Below are 18,914 nucleotides of genomic sequence, written 5' to 3'. Positions count from 1 at the left end.
GTCTCCTGCATCTTCAATGTTACATGGATAGCAGGGGACGTTAAAGAACCCACTAACTTATAGAAAAGAGCAGGGCACGTAGTTCCCGGTGTCGTGGTCTCGCCTTGTATTACGGGTTGATGCTTTACATAGGGTTAACCTCATTGCACCTTTCTCCCTTGGACAGAATTGTCCAAAAAATTGCTGACTATGTTTCTTTAGTTATGTTGTCTCCTAACTGTTATGATGTGACAATCATTATTCTCATTAACGCAAGCAAGGAGGATAATTGGATGTCTTAATCCCAGCTTACAAGAAGTTAAGACGTAAACTTGTTACTTTTCCTTGCCAGTTCTCTTCCCCACCCACCCGATCCCGCAAGGAAGGGAACCTCGCTTCCATGTTCACCGGTAACCTCGCCTTCCCGTACGTTCGAACAAATCGACCTTTCAGAAATGGCGCGGCTGTGGTTGTCGTGAATATCAAAATCACTCCATTTTGCGAAGAATATAAACCTCGTTGCTGCAACTGTAACGATTTTTAGATGCTTCAAGCATAGTAGAGGACATTTCATTGTTTCTCTTCAACTGAAAGATGGATTTTTCAGAAATCCACGAAGGTAAGTTCTAAGGTCTTGCGGCGTTTTTCATCACAAAGCGTGCTTCGGCAAAGAACCACCTCGTGTTCGATTTTCAGCACGATTTTTTTATGTCTCGAAGAAGCTAGTGCTACGTTATAGCTTGCGGGGTGCCAATAGAAATATCGGAAGGCTGTTTTAGCTGCATTTATGCAAATGGTTGCAAATAGAACGATGTTTCTTTGTCCCGAAAGGGCCCGCTGGGTAAATTTGTATTTTTAGAACGGTTGCCTTCTTGTTTCTCGCTTGCATTCATTCATTCATTCTGTTTATTTTGCCTTTTTACTTAATGTACAGTATTTATAAATTGGAAGTTTACAGCCGATCATAGTTAAATGCAGTAAGAGCTAAGGTGGTCGTCATATCGGAAATTATTTTACAATGAAATATAATTCAGGGTACATGTATATTTTCGATTATATCTATTTATATCAATATTATACATTTGTATTTAAGCTGTCATCAGTGCGGACTTGAGTGTGCTCATACCCAGGTTAAACTTGTCAGTTCATGAGATGAGCAAAAACAAATTTTCTGTCGGAGAAAATTCCCAGTGGCTTATTTTGAATATCCCTTAGTGTAATCTATATTGCAGGGTTGTAAATTTGTGTACTTTATAAAGCTTGTATGCTACAGCAGGCAGACTGAGTCACTGATTGGAAATACATGCATGAACCCAATTATTGAATAATTACATAATCTACTGCTTGCTCTGTAGAATCATAGCCAGGATAAACAAGATGCTAAGATTGGTGCCAAGGTTCAGAAATAATAATAATAATCTGTTTCCTATTTTATATGTCCATGCCACTGCCAGCAGGGTTTGAAAAAAACTTGAATTCCAGCTTGTCCTTGGGACAAGTAGCTATCAAATTTTGCTCGCCCTGGGCAAGTCCTATTTTGCTCTCTTAATGATTTAATTGGCAAATGATTTGCCTGATCCCTTGCCCATCAGGCAAGTGAGAAGTCAAAGTTACTTGCCCAGAAGGAAAATCTACTTTGCCCTGACAACTGGACAGGACTTTTTTCAAGCAAGCAAGCCATCAATGGGCCTTTTTGGCAATACGGCAGCCATTTTGAAGTCTATTGTTTCAAATGGCCATATGGGATGCTCAAGGGGCAAATACATACTAATTTGCCTCCTGAGCATCCCATAATAGCTATTTCAAACAATAGAATTCAAAACGGCCGCCATATCGCCGAAAAGATGCATTGGATTCTCCTTCAAAAGCAGCCATCCTTTGCGTAGTTGCTATGTAGATTGCTACTTCACTTAAAACACTCAAATTAATCAAATCCAGGAGTGTCCATCCCTGCTAAGGGAAAACCCTCAAGCTTTTTACTTTTTTGAAAAGTTTTGGCCAATTTTGAATAAATAAACATGTTTATCTGCACAAGTGCTCCACTGGACAGAGCTTCACAGAATATCAAATTCTACATGATATAAGGGTTATTTTACTATGTAGAGCATGATCATACTAATCACTATGTGCTTATTTTATTGATTTATTATTTTTTTTGACAGATGAACTTGGAAGCCTTGGAGTTGACTTTGGTAAGTCATTAATCAATAGTATTTTGTATACAGTAGCTACTTATAGGCATTGCCCTCCGAAATTGCATGTTTATAAGGTGTTTCATTGAGTAGCCTTCATATCGTTTTACAGTTTATTTTGAAGTTTAATGAATTCCTTGAACTTACACTTATGTAATAATTATTTTTACTCAGAACACGGAAGACGAGGTCCCAGGCCACCATTCAGACATCATGGACCACAACCATTCCCTCCCTTTGGCCCCGGTGGCCCACATGGGCCTCGCATGCCCCCAGGAGGTCCTATGCCAAGACCACCAGGTCCTATGATGATGGGTCCCCCAGGCCCACACCCCCGTGGACCTCTTGGGCCCATGATACGTGGTCACATGCCTGGTCCTCATGGTCCTCATGGTCCTCATGGTCCCCATGGGCCAATGGGGATGCCAGGCCCCATGAGACCAAGATTCCCTCCAGGAGAGCTTGATGGGCCACCCCCATGGAATGACAGGGGGAGGGGGAGGAGACCTATGAAGCAGCAACTTAACCGACAACCAAGTAAAGAGGGAGTGAAACAAAAGAAGACTGTAACACCTGATAAGACAAAGTAAGAATCTTTTGATGGATGGTGTTGAAGTGTTATGATGAAGATCTGTGTTGTGATATGTCTAAAGTGTATTTGTTTTTCGTTGTGCTAGGTTTCCTTAAATAAAAGATAATAGATTACAAAATTTAGAGAGGCAGCCACATGAACCTTAGCTGGTTTTTGTATGGTTCCTCTATCCTCTATCCTGCAGGGAGGAAAACCCGACTACCCAAAGAAAACCCAGGGGAGCAAGGGGAGAACCAACAACAAATTTGACCCATATATGGCACTAGGCTGGAATTGACTTGGGCAGAATCGACCCGGGCCACAAAGGTGGGAGGCAAGTGCTCTCACCACTCTGTGCCATTCCTGCTCCTTCAAATTGAAGACCTTAGAGTGATAGTTAACTAAGTTAGACAAGCACCAAAGAGATAATAGAGCGAAAAACTAAACCCAAAGTTATCACTCTAGCCAATCATAAAGGTTGCTGATGATCCGATGAACCAATCAAAACTTGAAGCAAATACATGTAGCTGATGCAAAGCATGGGAAAACGAACGAGACGCAATTGGTTTAGGTTTTTCTTTTGGAAGAAAAAGTGGTGTGAGTTTTTTAAGCCAATTGAAGGCATGGGTGCAGAACTGCCTTATGTTGAATTTTAGGCCTATTTTCTTTTTTCTGGCTCTGGTTGACCTCAGTCTCAGTTAATTAACTACAAATAATTATATTTCAAACACTAACCTGGACTTTTTGCACTTGTTTGCACATTTTTGGAAAAAATTCTGTCTGGGTCAAGATAGCTTTCCGTCAAGCAAAGATGGTGAGGTCTTATGCCAACATGATACATAGATCGATGTAGCTTCTGTTTATAGTTTTCAAAGTCAAAATCAAATCCCTCAGAATCTTAATGGGGGAACAGGTTGTTTACATTGGCTATTGTGATGTAGCCTGCGAGCAGGCTCACGTTGGAGGGCAAGCGCGCGCGGCATAGCTGAGAGAGTGAAATCAAGCAGCGAAGCCACAAGACGAAAATGTGAGCCTGCTCTGATCTCTGCAAATTTTTTATTTCTACCAAGTCAATTAATTTTCACTGCAAGTATGAATCTTGGCAGCTCAGATTTCTCAAGAAAATTGTAAATCTTTTTCATGACAACATGCAGGCACGATATCAGTTGTTGATAAAGCTTTGCCAAAGAAAAACTGTCAAAGTTTATGTCCAGCAAGGACACACACTTGATTCCAAGTGATCTTGCTTTCATTGGCAGTCCGGTTTTTTGCTGGTAAACGAGCAAACGCCTTCATGTTGTTTCCTTGCCCGCTTGCAATCACATACGTTTGTAATATTTAACTCTTCACGTGTGTAGTCGGCAACACGACAAGTAAGTCTTGACTCATTAACATACTTTCAACTGCTATTTCCTCTTAAGCTAGTTTGAAATTTAACCAGATATAGACTGGAAATTTGTTAAAACATCAGTAATATGCACACTCAACTCTAAAGTCTTCCTCTGACTTCAAATGAGATCATGCGGTTAATTACCGACTCCATGGGGATCTATTAAATCGCTCCTTGTCAAACATAATAGATTGACAGTTTTCTCACCTTTCCCGCTTTTCCACCAATAGTATTTCACTTCGCTCAGGCAAAGCAGAAATGAAAAAATTCCAGAGATCAAGGCAGGCTCACTTTCTTGGCACCTCTTCACCAGACTCCTTCCTGCCGGATTGCTTTGCTCTTCACTGCTCGTGTGCTTGACTCAAAGGTGAGCCTGCTTGCAGGCTAATTGTGACATAAAACACCACATGTGAGTTGGATTGAGTGCCATAGGAAATATCGTGATCAAACAAAAAAGAGATATATATGATGCTCTAAAGTGCTCTTTTAAAATACTTTGCATGCCTGCCTGGTGTTTGAGAGCTATCATTAAGCTTTGATAAACCCAGCATGTTTTGAAGAACCTAAATGTGCTCTGGGTCCAACACAGATATAATTGTGTTTTCATTGTTTGAAGTCAGATCGATCCAGGCAGCAAACTCCGAGAGCAGTTCTTGTCCAAAAAACAATCCTTTCGCGAGTTGTGGTCCATTTGCCAAGCGTTGCTGGTGTCAAAGTTTGGAAAGCGAGAACTGATTTTAGATGAAGCTATTGGTACAGCGAGTCCCTTAGACAATGACTAACAAGTAGTGATCAATTACATAACAGAAGTTTTATTTCAGATTGGCATGATTTGTAGTGTTTCGAACTTCTGGAATCAGGGGACAGAAACCTAACCAGGGCTGTCATTAAGTTTTGATTCGCGTGTAGCCCATAACAAACTTGTTACTTTATGGGTGAATTCTATCAACAACAGGCAATTGCACAGATAACATCAAGGACCTATCAAGCACACTCAGCCGTAACAGGGGTGACAGGTTATGGCCCTTAATGACAACGCTGCTAATTACGAGAGCCTCAGGAAATCAACAATTTGTTGTGTCATAAGTCAAATGAGCATCTCTGTGGTCACGTTTTCTTGTGAAATCAACGTTTAACCATTTCCCAAGTGGAAAAAGCGTCTTTGAGCTTGTTAAGTGAAATTAGCATCTCTGCGGTCACGCATTCTCGTGAAATCAACACATTTTTGTTTTGTTTTTTTTGTTTTGTTTTTTTTTAATGTGGAGAAAGCATCTTTAAGGTTGCCCATTGACATTAAGTCAACTTTTTGTCATTCTTTGAAGTGAAGACGAAATTATTGCTTTCAAAATTTGAAGTGAGACAAACATCTTTGCTTTTTTGTGGAACCAAAACTTGTTTTGAGCTGTTTTCTAGCAATTCAGAGTGAAAAAAGCAAAATATAACCTAAAATTTGACATTACTTCAATTGGATAGCATAGCAGTTCAAACCCAATACAATTTTTAGCACTCGAATGAAAACCGCTCTAGACCAAAAATAAAGTTGCACTCTGGCCACTTAGTATGGTTGTTTCCATTATGATAGTGACTAGAAGAATTGCCATGCCCTAAAGGTGGTATGTTACTCCATGGCAAATCAGCCCTCATACTTTCATAAGGTTTTGCGGGTACCCATTTAAACTCCTGAGCAGAGAGAGACACACACTAGTAATGTTGAGTTGTCAGCAGTATACATGTACATGTAAACCTAAGTGACTTGAGTCAGAGTCTAACAAGAAATTAAACCGCTAGGCTACTACAAGATGCTTGCAGTTACTTGCAGTTACGTGCATACAATGTGGTGTTGCTACCCTTCTACTCAGGGCTCAGGCTTGTGTTTAACATGCATTTACTGAATTACTGCACTTGTACCTTTGGTACATATTACCCAGTTGCTTTTCCAATGCACAGAAATGAATTTGATTTTTCCTTATGAAACTTTGGTTACTGTGGCAGAGTTCCCACTAGTTTTGATAGTTAAGGGTCCTTGGGACCCCCAGTTCCAAAGAGTTGGGGGTTCATTTTGTTCTTTAGGGGTCCTTTGCCTATGTGCTAAAAGTCTTGGAACTTTTTCCTGCGTCCCAAGGACGCACTTTGCCAAAAAAACTGTGCGTTAACGGGAACTCTGTGGTGTTAAACATATAAAGATATTACTTTCTGAGCTCAACAATGTGTGTAAGTGTGTAATTTTTTGTCAGTAGTTAAACTAAAATTTGTTTATTTTAGAAAAGACAATTCCAAGGCTGCTGATGGAGAAGCGAAGGGGCCAGCTGCCAAAAAGGTAGTTCAAAACATGTAAATATAAATGTAAAATGTAAATATGTAGCTTTCTAGAGCTGTTGAACTCTAAAGACCAATGTGACCAAACAAGTGAAAAGAAAATAACCCATTATTGACTGGTGCCAAACAATGGAAAATCTCCATTTTGCTAGTACTTATCAAATGTTTGCAATGTAGATAACTGTTTTCTGAACCTTTTTGTTTTTCTTCAGTCAAAAAAGGCCGAAGATGACTTGGAAGATCTTGACGAGGTATAAACAAAATTAAGTTTCTGAGAAATAAGTATTACTAAATGAAAATGGCATGTTGCATAGTTCTAGTGAGGTATTGTGTGTCGCATTCCATAACAAAGACACATGATGTGCTTAGTTATGTTGATATTTATTTTTGTACTGTAACTTTAGTAGTGGGTATTTTTATTTTTTAATCTGACCTTTCATAGAAGAGATTTACTTCATAATTTCACCATAAAACATTGCTCGGATAAGATAGAAGTCAACTAAAACCATTTTGATTTGAACATTTATAATGATGTTTCGACATTTGCTCAATGCCATTACAAAGTCAATTGAGTGTATAAACATGGTATGAATTTTAATATGAACCAAGAATTCCTAACAGGCACAAATACAAAGAAAACAATGATAAAATTTGCTAAAAACAGAATGCAATTTTAAAATGTTTGCACACAAAGAGTCATGTAAAAAGTGTGGCGCAAATTGAGTTTTTTTCTTTATATTAAACACAGGGTCCATTTTCCTTAAGCAAAGTTATCTCCAAAACTGAACAATCAAACTTCAATCTGCATTTCTTCAAATAGAAAATTGACATTGAAATTAACATTGAGCAAACATTAAAATGTCGTCATTAATTTTTGTCCATTTTTTCAGAATGTTTTATAAGTCAAATTTATTTACCTTTTTAGGAAAATCTGTTGAAAAGTGATGATGAAGGTGACAGGTAAGTTGAAAACCAAATCAGTCTTAACATGTGTATTTTCTACCTTCCTTGACCTCCTTTCTAATTCTTCCTGCTTGACCTGCTGGCCATGCATCTGCCTTTCTGTCGATCCAGAAATTTCCACTAATTGGTAATTATGGATGGACAGAAATTTATATGCCATTGTTTAACCTAGTTTTGATGTAATTTTGTAGTGCAAACAATGTTGATTTGGATGCTGTGAGCATACATGGTGATGATGAGTTGGATGAAATTGACAAAGAAATCAAAGGGCTTTCTGAAGGTGCAGCTGAGAACAGCAAGAAGACACCACAAAAAGGTACAACAGTCACTATAATTATTTTTAGTCTTACAGCACAGTTAAGGTCACTGTAGGCCTTCAGGGGTGCCTTCTGGAAAATACTTTCTTTGCACACTGCTTTTTTGAAGAAAATTGTGGTAAACCATATATCATTGGCAATCACCTTGCTTGCCAGAATAGAGCAGCGACGAAATTTGTTTGTGATTTGCACTTGCGTTCAAATTTATAAATGCAAAGACCATGCAAAATCACCTAGTCTATTACTTAAGAGAAAAATACAATCAACAAAAGCCAAGATCTGTGTATGAGAAATTACAAGATGCAAGGGATAAACAAAAGAAGTGAAACACGAGTCCAGGGATGAGATTGCCACGAAAATTGTTACTGCTCAACTCAGTGGTTGACACATTCTAATAGACCATTTTTGTATTCTCAGTATTGGACTTGAACTACCAGTAGCTTGCAATGGAGGCTTATGCAGGGAATATCGTTAAAAAGAGATTTATGACGTTTTTGTTTGAAAAGACTCCAGGTGTTAGCCACAGTTGTAAGCTAGTTCCAGTCTAAAACCAAGAATAGGAATCTGGGCTATTGGCTTATCACAATTTGCAGATTGTTGACTTGTTTTCAAAAATCACATTTTTGTGGATAACTTGATCATGTTTTAGGTTTTTGAAATTTTTTTTTAGAAATTTCAGATAATTAAAAGTAGCGGTCTTGAATTTTGGACAAAATCATCCCCTGAGGGTCTGCAGTAACCTAAGGTGCTACTCTTGTTACTTGTAAGTACATGTACTTTCAACGAAATGGCAGAATTATAATTTCCACACTTGACTGGAGACATTGTGTTTCATTACAGCTGAAGAGAAAAAGGAACCTAACGCTGCCTCCAGTAAAAAGGAAGAGAAAAATGATAGTGACAGTGAAGATGAAGGAAAAAAGGAGAGACAACGTTTCAAGTCTGAGCGGCCAAAAGAACAACAGAAGTTTGAGAAACAGGAACAAAGTAAGTGGAAGAAGACTTGAATGAATGGCTGTTCAAAGATTTTTGGCCCAGCTTACTCCTCTTTAGAAATGTTGTTGATAATCCTCACATTATGAAAGTGTATTTTACACATTGATACAGGAACGATATTTGCTGTGACAGTGAAAATCAGTTGTTTGATCATCAACTGTACCTTGAATGGGAAAAAGTTTCAAAATGTAGTGTGTAGTTTGAAACTTTCAAAGGACTTATTTGTTTGTCTCTCTGACATTGACAATGATTTGTTCATAAATTCTTTTGTTTTTCTTTCATTGTTAGAGAGAGACTTCAAAAAACATGACGACAGAAACTGGAACAGGAGAGATGCAGGAAGGGGTCGTGGTAGAGGAGGACCAATGATGTATGTACATGATACCAGATGTTTAGTTTGGTTCGAGGATTTCTTGTGATAGACACTAACCTCTCGTCAAGTGAATATGTCAATACTCATTAGTCACTTGATAATTATTTTCTGTTTTATTGTAGGGGACCACCACCACCAGGAATGATTCGACCAGGAATGCATCCCCCTTTTCTTCCAAGAGGACCAGATCCCTTCATGCATGGCCCAAGACCTGGAATGGGACCTGGACCTGGTCCGGGGATGGATCATGGCCCTGGATTTGGTCCCAGACCACGCTTTCCACCAGGACCCAATGGACCGCTTCCTGGCCCAATGCCTGGACCACCAGATGGACCATTCCTCCCACCAAGTATGTTTGTTTGTAGATCTGCCATTTTAAGGGCTGCTGTTAGTTTAAGGTTACTGTGTTTTAGTGATTTGCTGTGTTATACAGGTAAACCTCTCTACAATTGCCACCCTGAAGCAGAATTCAGTGTCGGTCATTGTTGGGCGGTTTGAATAAGAGTTTAACGTACTGTGTCTACCCGTGTATAAGTTGAGCTCATGTATAAGTGGACCCCTCATTTTCAAGGCCTAAAATCCGATTTTCTCAATTTCTGGCCAAGAAGTAAAAATTCAGATCGTTAAATTTCTCCAAAAAGCTATTCTCTTGTCTCTGAGAATGTTTTGCAGGCACAGGGGACAAAAATGTGGAGAAAGATGCAACTGTAAAGTTTATTAGCATTTGTCATCCATACATACACAAGCACTCTAGTTTACTTGAGGAATTTTTTCCATATTTTTAAATAAGCTGCATTGAAGGTCAAATTTGCTTGTGTTAAACTAACCTTTCTCTTGATGTTGAGGTAGAAACGAGCTTTTAGTAGAGCAAAGGAATACTGAAAAACGGCTCGATTAGAAACCCAGCATCTTGGAGAACGTCGTAACCGAACAAAGGATTTTTGCCAGGTTATCTAGTTACTGCGATAGCTTACTGAAAATGAAACTTGAGCAATACAATAAACAACGTGCTCCTTAGGAGATAATGTCTGCTCTGCAAATAAGAACATGCACTTGTAAGCAACTCCAGTAGGTTTGAATTTTAACCAATTCAATTTTATCATTTCAAAATTAAGTGTTCTCAAAGAAGTACCTTGCTAGCTGACTAAACACGAACGCTGTTTGAACTGTTTTGGTTACCTTGCTTTTCATGTAGATTTTGGTCAATTGTTATGCTAATTGAGTTAACGTTTGGGCCTGTCTGGTCGGCTCTTTGTGTATGACTTATGTATAAGTCGATTGTGATTTTTAGGGTTGAGTTTTAGGTCATTAAAGGTTGACTTATACATGGGTAAATATGGTATGATTATTGCATGGTTGGGATGAGAAATCTTTCGATTGGCGTTTTATAGAGATGGCCAAGAGTGGAGGTCAACTGGAGTTGGATGCTGCATTAACTAAGGGATAAGTCTTTTTGTTTGAAATGGAATGCCCTTCTCTCTGCTGTAAGACAAGGATAAACCAATGAGCTACATGCACCCAAATTCTAAGTTGATGGTAATCAGTGATGCCCTGTGCAAAGAGATGTATGCTTTCATCTCTGTAACCACAAGTATATCTCATGTTATGCTTGTCGCTCGTTTTCCCTTGCATTTTGTCCTAATGCATACTTCAGTGATGCACATTACAACATATCAGGTTCATATTGAAAGGAAAATGCCTGAATCTTCTTTCCAGGGCCACCACAGGGAAAGAATATTCACATCAACCCACACTTCAGACCTCCTCCAGGAGGAAGAGGAATGCCAGAGGGTAAGGAACATTTCAACTGAAACCTTTTTGTTCAAAGTGAGTCTGAGTATTCCTTCACGTACTCAAGGTGATGTAAATATGCTCTTTGTGACTCAGGAAATACCCAGTGTGTTAGTAAGTCTCAAGATCCTCAAAGATTGAGATTTCAAGATTACAAAATTCTTGCCAGGAATGTTTTTACTAGCCTACCCAAGAGATACAGAATTCTGTCTATAACGGGTGAAATTCCAATTTGGCATTGTTTCATCATAAGCTTTTGTGTTGTATTGTAGACGATACACTCGAACAGGGGCTTATATTGTTTTGTCATTTTTATTCAGGTCCACCTCCCATGCGAGGGCCACATCCAGGTCCTCCAAGACCCGAAATGCCAGGACCTCCTATGCCAGTTTCCCAGGCCGGTCCCATGCGCCCCGAGGGTGCTTTTCCGCCAGGCCCTGGAGGAGATTTTGGTCCTCGAGGACCACCTCCAGTCAGAGGTCCTCATATGGGTCCAGAACAGGGACCCAGGCCTGGAATGGGACCTGAACCAGGCCCAAGACCTATGGGCCCAGGTGGTCCCAGTCCTGTGCCAGGCCCTGGGCAAGGTCCTGGACAAGGACATGGTCCAAGATCTGGGCCTGGCCACTTTCCAGAAAATGAAATGAGGCCACCCCATGGTGGAATGGGTCCAGGTGTCAATGCAATGTCACAACCTAGGGTAAGATATTTGCTGGTTGATCAGAAATATACTAGATACCAGGGTTCTTGTTAAGTTAGGGAGTGGAGGGCTTGATTCATACTTGATGACTGACACTGATTCAAAATTAAGTGAAAGGGGCAAGTCTCTAGGAAGGTCTGGAAGCATGCTCCCCAGAAAATTTTGAAATTGAGAGGTCCTGAAATGCTATTTTACACATTCTCCTGAAGATATTTCCTTAAAAAAAACAATTTTGGAAAAGTTCAAAATGCTAAGAATATTACAGGAGTAAGTACAAAGACTTTTCTCAATTTTTATGCTACAGTGCTAGCATTATTGAAAACATTCACCACACCCTGATCCCATGGCCCCTTTCTAGCTACGGCCTTGACTAGACAGTCGAGCTTCTGTCATATTCCTAAAACTTTACAACTTACACAAGCATTATTTCGCAAAAAGTGGATGGCTCAGAAATTAAAGTAGCTAGTTTTTCAGCCGGCAGCCGGCACTTATCAGGAACCATGTGATAATTGCTTGAGGAGGGCTTGTTTCTAGCATCGTCTCCATGCCAATTATTATTAATTTCAGGGTCCGAAATTGCGCTTTCCTGGTCGCCAATGCGACTAAAAATTTTGCACCGGCGACCAGAATTTCACAGCTGGTCGCCAGCGGGCGATTAACTATTTCAAGCCACGATAATTACACAAACTTAGATTTTCAGCCAAATCAATTAAAATAAAATTCAAAGCGGCCTGCCAATTGGTCACTTACTTTTTACCTTTCCGCTGCTTTTGAAGTATAAAACCGATTTTCCTGTTATTATAACTCTACCACAACGTTTCACAGCTACGATCAGTTAGCGGAAAAATCGCCATCATTGCGGCCCCAAACGCGTTCTCCTCGTTCCGATTCTTAAGAGAAAAATAATATTAGTGAGCAGAATTTTCCATCTGGCGACCAACAATTTTGGTTGTGTTTCGCTGTGAAGGAAAATTTTATTGAGACTTTTTGGCGACCAAATTTTTCCATATGGCGACTAAAAAAATTTCAGTCGCCAGTTGGCGCCTGCCTAAAAAAGTTAATTTCGGACCCTGAATTTTTTTCTTCACACCAATTGTACCATACCAAATATCTGCTTTATTTTGCAATAATTTGTCCCTTTTTAGGGGCCTCCTCCGGGGACACCAAGCATGATTCCACCTCGTGGTCCATTACCTGGTCGTGTCCCAACACCAGGGGGACCAGGTGCAGGACCTCCCAGTAGTGGACCAGGGGTACCTAGCCCCTTACCAGGACAGCAGCACCCAGCCATGCCACCTAGGAGACCTTCACCTGGGATGCCTCCAACAGCAGTACCTCCTGGAGGCCCAATGCATCCAGGTGCCATGCAGCCTGGAATGCGACCACCAGTAATGAACCAACATCCAGAGGTTCCCATGTCTGAACCTGATCGAATTGTCATTGGTAATCGTGTGACAGTTTCTAATATGGAAGCCGCTAATTCAGCAATGCGAGCTGGAATGCCTCCACCAGGGTACAATGCAGCTGGAGCAGCTGCAGCAATGGCTGCAGCACAAGGTGCTGGATTAGCTGCTGCAGCAGTTGCTGCAGCAGCAGCAGCTCGGCAGCAGCAGTATTCTTATGGCCAGCAGTATCCATATGATTATGCTGCTATGTACGGAGCAGAGTGGCAACAATTGATGCAACAACAAAGGGAAGCTTATGCTGCTACATATGGTCTGGATAAACACCCAAAGGTGAGTTATGAAGACAAGACTGTTTTGAGTTGAATAGTTAAACAAAAGCTAGTGGTTGAGTCAGATCAGAGTGTGTTGTACACACAGTACATAAATGCTTAGACAAATTTAATTTTTGATGTGATCAATTTCAAAGGACTTTATTGTCAAGTTTAAACTTCTCTCCTCAGAGTCACAAATCAAAGAAGCGTCGACGTTACAGTGCCGACAGTGCAGAGAGTGACTTCAGCAGTGCCTCGAGGTCACCATCAAGATCAGCATCACGCTCCTACTCAAGATCACCTGGGAGGTCTTGGACTCGTTCACGCTCCTTATCATTATCACGGTCACGATCCAGGTAATTTATTGGCTTAAAAGAATAAATTCCGTGTTGACCTGCTAGACATGTAAGAATCAAAACAAGTTTTCAGTATCTGGAGTAGTGTCAAATTCTAGACAAATTCTCAGACTTGGAGCAATTTAACTTGGTTGAAAAGTTCATACTATTCATCTTGAAATACCTATTTAGGTCTTCTTCCAGGTCAAGATCGTTTTCAAGATCTGTATCGCCACGTACTCCTCAGCCAAGGTCACCCCTTCGTGCTGCTAAGCCAGCTCCCAATCCAAGACGAATGGATGCCCGCAGGGAACGTGACAAGGAAAGACCTGCAGACAGATCTCGTGAAAGAGAAAGGACAAGGTTTGGACAAATTGATGTTTATTTCGGCTTGTCAACAATGTTTTAGGAATTCAAAATCTGTTGTTGTAATTTTCCTAACCTGTTTTCTAGTTAAATAAGTTCTCATTGAAGCTAGCAAAACAATGAAATTTGAAACAATCTATCAGATCACATTGGTGTGGTTCTAAATGTCAGCTGGAAGATTTACAAACTACACAGTACTAGTTGTGCAACTGTTAAAGTTTTCTATCTCTGAAACAACCCAAATCAGCTGCAGTATGCCCATTTGGATTATGTAGTTAATATTTTGTACTTTATGTTCCTGGTCTACTGTTTATGGTAGAGAACGACCAGACAGAAACAGAGAAGCCTACAGGAACCGTGAGAGGAACGAAAGAGAAAAACCTAGAGAGAGAGAACCACGTGAACAAAGGGACTCCCGTGAAACACGTCATGACAGACCAAGAGAGAGAGACAGAGATAGAGACAGAGGGGACCGGGACAAAGCAAAAGAGAGGGAACGAGACAGAACAAGGGACAGAGAGAAGCCAAAGGAAGGTCATAGAAGAAGTCGAAGCAGAGATCGATCATCTCACAGACGGGAAAGCAGGGAGTCACGACATTCTGAAAATAGTTCCTCCAAGGTCAGTCGACAGAATCTAGTGACTGGATTATCAGTTGACAGCTGCTCATTCTGTCCTTCAATCCCTCTTTAATGGCGCATGAAAGAGCTTAAGCTCTGTAATTTAAATAGGAAGGTACTGGAATCAGAAGTTGTATCAACCAAAAAATAAGTCGCATTAATGATTACAGTGGCTCTTTCAGGATTTTCAGTCAGAATTGAATTTCTATCCCCTCAGACCAGTTTACAAGTAAATACATTGAGGGGTTTTTGAAAGCATTATCACACTTTGTACTGCTAAGAAGCCTTGGTAATTGCACAAGAATTATATTATTATTAATATTATTATTATTATTATTATTATTATTATTATTGCTTTTACAGCGCATTGTGGTTGGTCCTTCTGAAAGTAAGAGTAAGACAACTAGTTCCACGCCTGACTCAAAAGCGAACCGTGTTGTGGTAACGAAGGCATCAAACAGTGGCAAGCCTTCAAACCGTGTTGTGATTGGTTCCTTACCTGAGGCGATAACTCCAAGCAGACTGAAGGAACTGCTACAGGGAATTGGTCCAATTCAGGTAGATACTGTCACAGCGTTTACATGGTGGTATAGGATATTCTTTGATAGAAAACCCAAGGTTGTCAAAGGAAGGCGAATGCTCACAAATATCACTATCTACTTCAGGATTTTGACTGGGTACTCTGCTGATCTATTCGTCCGACTGTTTAGAAAGAGATGGCAAAATCAACTGCTTACTAACTTTGTGACAACCCTGGAAAGCTACCCGAAAATACCATGATATAACCCCATCCCCTACTGAAAATAAGTCCCTTTCCCCTAAAAAACCCCCTGTCCTTTTGATGAAAAGCAAGTCCATGCCCTTAGATTTAGTCCTTTAAGAGCAACATTACTTTTTCCGATTATTAGCCCACCGTCAGTAGAACTTTGTATCACATGTCAGAATGCACTTGAGATGTTTATAACAACTTGTGTGTTATGTTAGAGAGTTTTACCATTGCCATACTTGTCTTGTATACTACTAAATTTTGTCATACCAAACAACACTCCCAAATGTAAACCCGCATATTACTTGAAATGCAAATTATATTTCTTCCAGTTATCAGCCCAACCCCCCACCCCTAGTAGTGACCCTTAACAAAATAATTGAAGTTATATGTAACTTTTTTCATTCTTCCATAGCAACTGAAAATGTCTACAACAAAGCACAAGGCATTGGTGACTTTTGAGAAGAATGAGCATGCCCTGGCTTGTCGCCGAAAATTTCATAGGTAACCTAGCTAGCAAAAATAGGTCTGCAATGTGTACATGTGTCTACTGCAAATACAGTGAGATGTTGATTTCTTCGTAAAGTGGGGAGACCAACATTTATTTGTGCAACATTGGCAAATTTAAACAAAGATTGGTGCTTATTTTACTAACATTGTTTTTTTTTACAAATTTTCCAGGACCGTGGTTGATGATAGCCAAGTTACTGTCGACTTCCTGTGATTTTTAAAATCTTAATTTGAGACAAGGCTTTACATTTCGTGGTTTGCTTGTTTGTTTGTGTCGTTGTACTTGTGACATTGTACATCGTTTGTGTTCATAAAACCTGGCTTTTAGGATAGTTCTTAAACATTAACAAATATGTGTTGTACTATAGCTTTAAACATGTTGATCTCAACAATTGTTGTTGCATATCTTTGGATGTGTTTTTTTACTGTCAAATTAAGAGTACGCAAATGTTCACTATTTCAAAGGTAGATGGTGAAAGCATGTACATATTTGTAGTTCTTTAGTGATTTAGTGGAATTTTATGCATGTTTCTTTAAATCAGGAGTGTGTAGTTAAACTAGAACATTCATTAAGAGGAACCAGAGACAAGCGTCAACCAAGAACAAACTTTAACAAAAGCATGCTGTTTGCTAAACTGACATGTTGCTTTTGAATATTGACATTTTGAGCCACCATCTGCATGTGCGACATCTTCATCATTCAAAGCTTTCTGTGAAAACCTTGTGAGCACCTAATGCAGTACTCCTGCCTGTAATCAGAACATACTGTCGGCACTTATTTTCACAATTCTTTATTCCTGGAATTTGTATAGTTAGTGATTAAAACATAGATGCTGAGTTTTTGAATTTTAGTGTCAAGCAAAGTTATGAGATTTAACTTAAGAAATAACTGTGAACACAGCATTTTGCTGAAAAAGACATCCATTAGATCAAAGACATCAATTCAAGGTAATTTATTTGGGTCTACAGAACTATAAAATGTTTCAATGTTGTTACTTTTAAAAATTAATATTAAGAACTTACTCACTCATCATAAGAAAGTTTGTTTTAGACATACACACCCAAAGTTTCAAGTTAAAGTTAGTTGTCGTACTAAAATACATTTCCAGGTTTATCTTGAAATAGAATCGTCCGGAGGTAAAAATAGTTAACCCAGCTTGGTCAGTTACTCTTTCTTAGTGGGCTAACACCCAAGATTTCTTGGCACATGGTTCACTTGTCTGTTCTAAATGATCACTGTTTTGTTAGAAAAAAGTAATTTAATCATGTGGCACAAACACTTGTGCCATGTGTTGAAAATTTAAGTTGCTGAGTTTCTCTTTGAAGTAGACAGGTGATATGAGTAGCTAGCTATGTGATAAAATTTTACATTGCAATCTCCAGTTATGTTCCAGAACTATTTGAGAATTCCGATTTCAAAACCACCATAAAATTCTTCCTTAGTGTCAAAACACATTTAGTTATGGACGAACTGTGACCCTTTTATAAGGTTAGTCAGGCCATTGAGGGTTTTTTCATGAAATGTGGTATTCAGGTACAGTAAAGCTGTGTCAAGGAGAATTTGAATTTTGAATTAATCAATCAATTAACAAAACTCTCGAGTTCCTGTTTCTGAAGACACTTTATAGAGCACTTTTCACTTGACCATGAAGACCTACTTCATTTAGTGCTTAATGACTGCCGAGACGAACTGATTATAAATGCTAACCAATCAGAGCCCAGAAGCTGTTTTGACAGGCAATCAGTACTAAGCAAGACTAAGACCACTCTGAATTATTTCTGAAGGTTCTTATTGGTTATGGTTGGCCACATGACCACTTAAGCTTGACAGGTCATTGGAAAATTGCTCTATAAACATACTTGAATCCTGTAAGTGACATGCTTGAGACTACAACAAGTGTTCTGTTAGGTGAGGTGCTGCTTATGGAAGGTTTAAAAGACAGTGTAGTGTGTGGTTGAAAACTACATGTAGACTTTGTGTCGGTTTACAGGAGGTGTCACATAGCACATGTGACTGTACCTGAATCAAAGTTTTAAAATTTGACTTTAACATTTTGTTACAGTGTTGTATATTGACACTGTACTCCTAACAAATGGTTCTCCAAAGGGCAAACTGAATGGACTAGATCTTTGAGAATAGCTGAGCTTCAGTCATTGTAGCACACAAGTAATGATTATGCAACCAAAGCAATCATACACATTTCAGATTGTACTGGTTACCTGTATATAATTCAACTATGGTTTAAAGGAACCTAGAACCTTTTGGAATAAAGATATGAATGGATATAACAATAAATTTCTTTTCTATAATGGCAAAACTTGGCAAACAAAGCCTCCAATCACAGTTTAATGCTGACAGTTTAGTGTAATATTGATTGTTTCTCCTCTGATGAGACAGTTTTGAAAATTCTGAAGTTTTGGTGCTCTGATTTATGAAGGCAAGAAAGATTTCCATTCACACAGTCTTCTAATGTGTAGAAATGAATGGTTTGAACAGCCAGGTTTTATGTTGTGTTTTGTTGTACAGTATTGTGTTGTGTTTATCTTCTGCATACCACTCAACATTTCTATAAAGTGGGTTTCACACATTAAGGCACGCTTGCACTAACGGAAGAACTTTTCAAGTTATACACATGTACCTAGCTGGGTTCCAAGAACATTTACTTAAGAAAGCATCCCTGAAAACATTGTGAAATACCAAGAGATGTCCTTTGAACATGACGCTAATCTCATGGTTCCATGGAATGTGAGAACTGGACACTTCACACGTGAAAAGCATGAATTGGGAAATGGGACTGGTTCACTTCAAGGACTCTACAACTTGGACCATGTACAGAGAAACAGGTTTTTACAAGTATTTGATAAGTAATTAACATTATTACAGTGTGGTCCATATCTTATGTCAAGGCTGCTTGTGAAAAAATGGAACTTAAAGTTTGTGTAGAAAGATAAAAGGATTAGATTAAAGAAAACAAGGAAGGTTTATGGCCCCTACAACTTTGATTTGGTGTGG

The 18,914-nt window shown here is 39.3% G+C and overlaps 1 protein-coding gene across 2 annotated transcripts; it reads left to right on the top strand.

The window, feature by feature from the left end:
* The first annotated feature begins 421 nt into the window (after positions 1-421).
* On the top strand, positions 422-18,884 carry LOC145487678 (uncharacterized). 2 transcript variants are annotated; one of them, XM_081466493.1, is made up of 19 exons: positions 422-598; positions 2,142-2,171; positions 2,346-2,757; positions 6,395-6,449; positions 6,661-6,699; positions 7,374-7,408; positions 7,603-7,727; positions 8,569-8,715; positions 9,013-9,094; positions 9,220-9,446; positions 10,814-10,888; positions 11,209-11,588; positions 12,734-13,324; positions 13,495-13,661; positions 13,845-14,003; positions 14,326-14,626; positions 14,989-15,183; positions 15,807-15,895; positions 16,073-18,884. In XM_081466493.1, the coding sequence occupies exons 1-19, from the start codon at positions 574-576 to the stop codon at positions 16,113-16,115; spliced, it is 3,177 nt and encodes a 1,058-aa protein (XP_081322619.1). In that variant the 5' UTR covers positions 422-573; the 3' UTR covers positions 16,116-18,884. The 2 variants fall into 2 exon arrangements, with proteins under 2 accessions (XP_081322619.1, XP_081322618.1); XM_081466492.1 differs by having other exon boundaries at positions 13,833-14,003.
* The last annotated feature ends 30 nt before the right edge of the window (positions 18,885-18,914 follow it).

The sequence above is a fragment of the Orbicella franksi genome, chromosome 5, assembly GCF_964199315.1.
Source record: "Orbicella franksi chromosome 5, jaOrbFran1.1, whole genome shotgun sequence".
In the NCBI taxonomy this organism is placed as follows: domain Eukaryota; kingdom Metazoa; phylum Cnidaria; class Anthozoa; order Scleractinia; family Merulinidae; genus Orbicella; species Orbicella franksi.
This window is presented reverse-complemented; position numbering and strand designations above follow the sequence as displayed.

Coding starts and splice junctions, on each gene's coding strand:
- LOC145487678 (XM_081466492.1), top strand. CDS start 574: ATGGATTTTTCAGAAATCCACGAAG. Junction 10,889..11,208: donor AGGAAGAGGAATGCCAGAGG/GTAAGGAACATT, acceptor ATTTTTATTCAG/GTCCACCTCCCATGCGAGGG. Junction 13,662..13,832: donor TTATCACGGTCACGATCCAG/GTAATTTATTGG, acceptor ATACCTATTTAG/GTCTTCTTCCAGGTCAAGAT.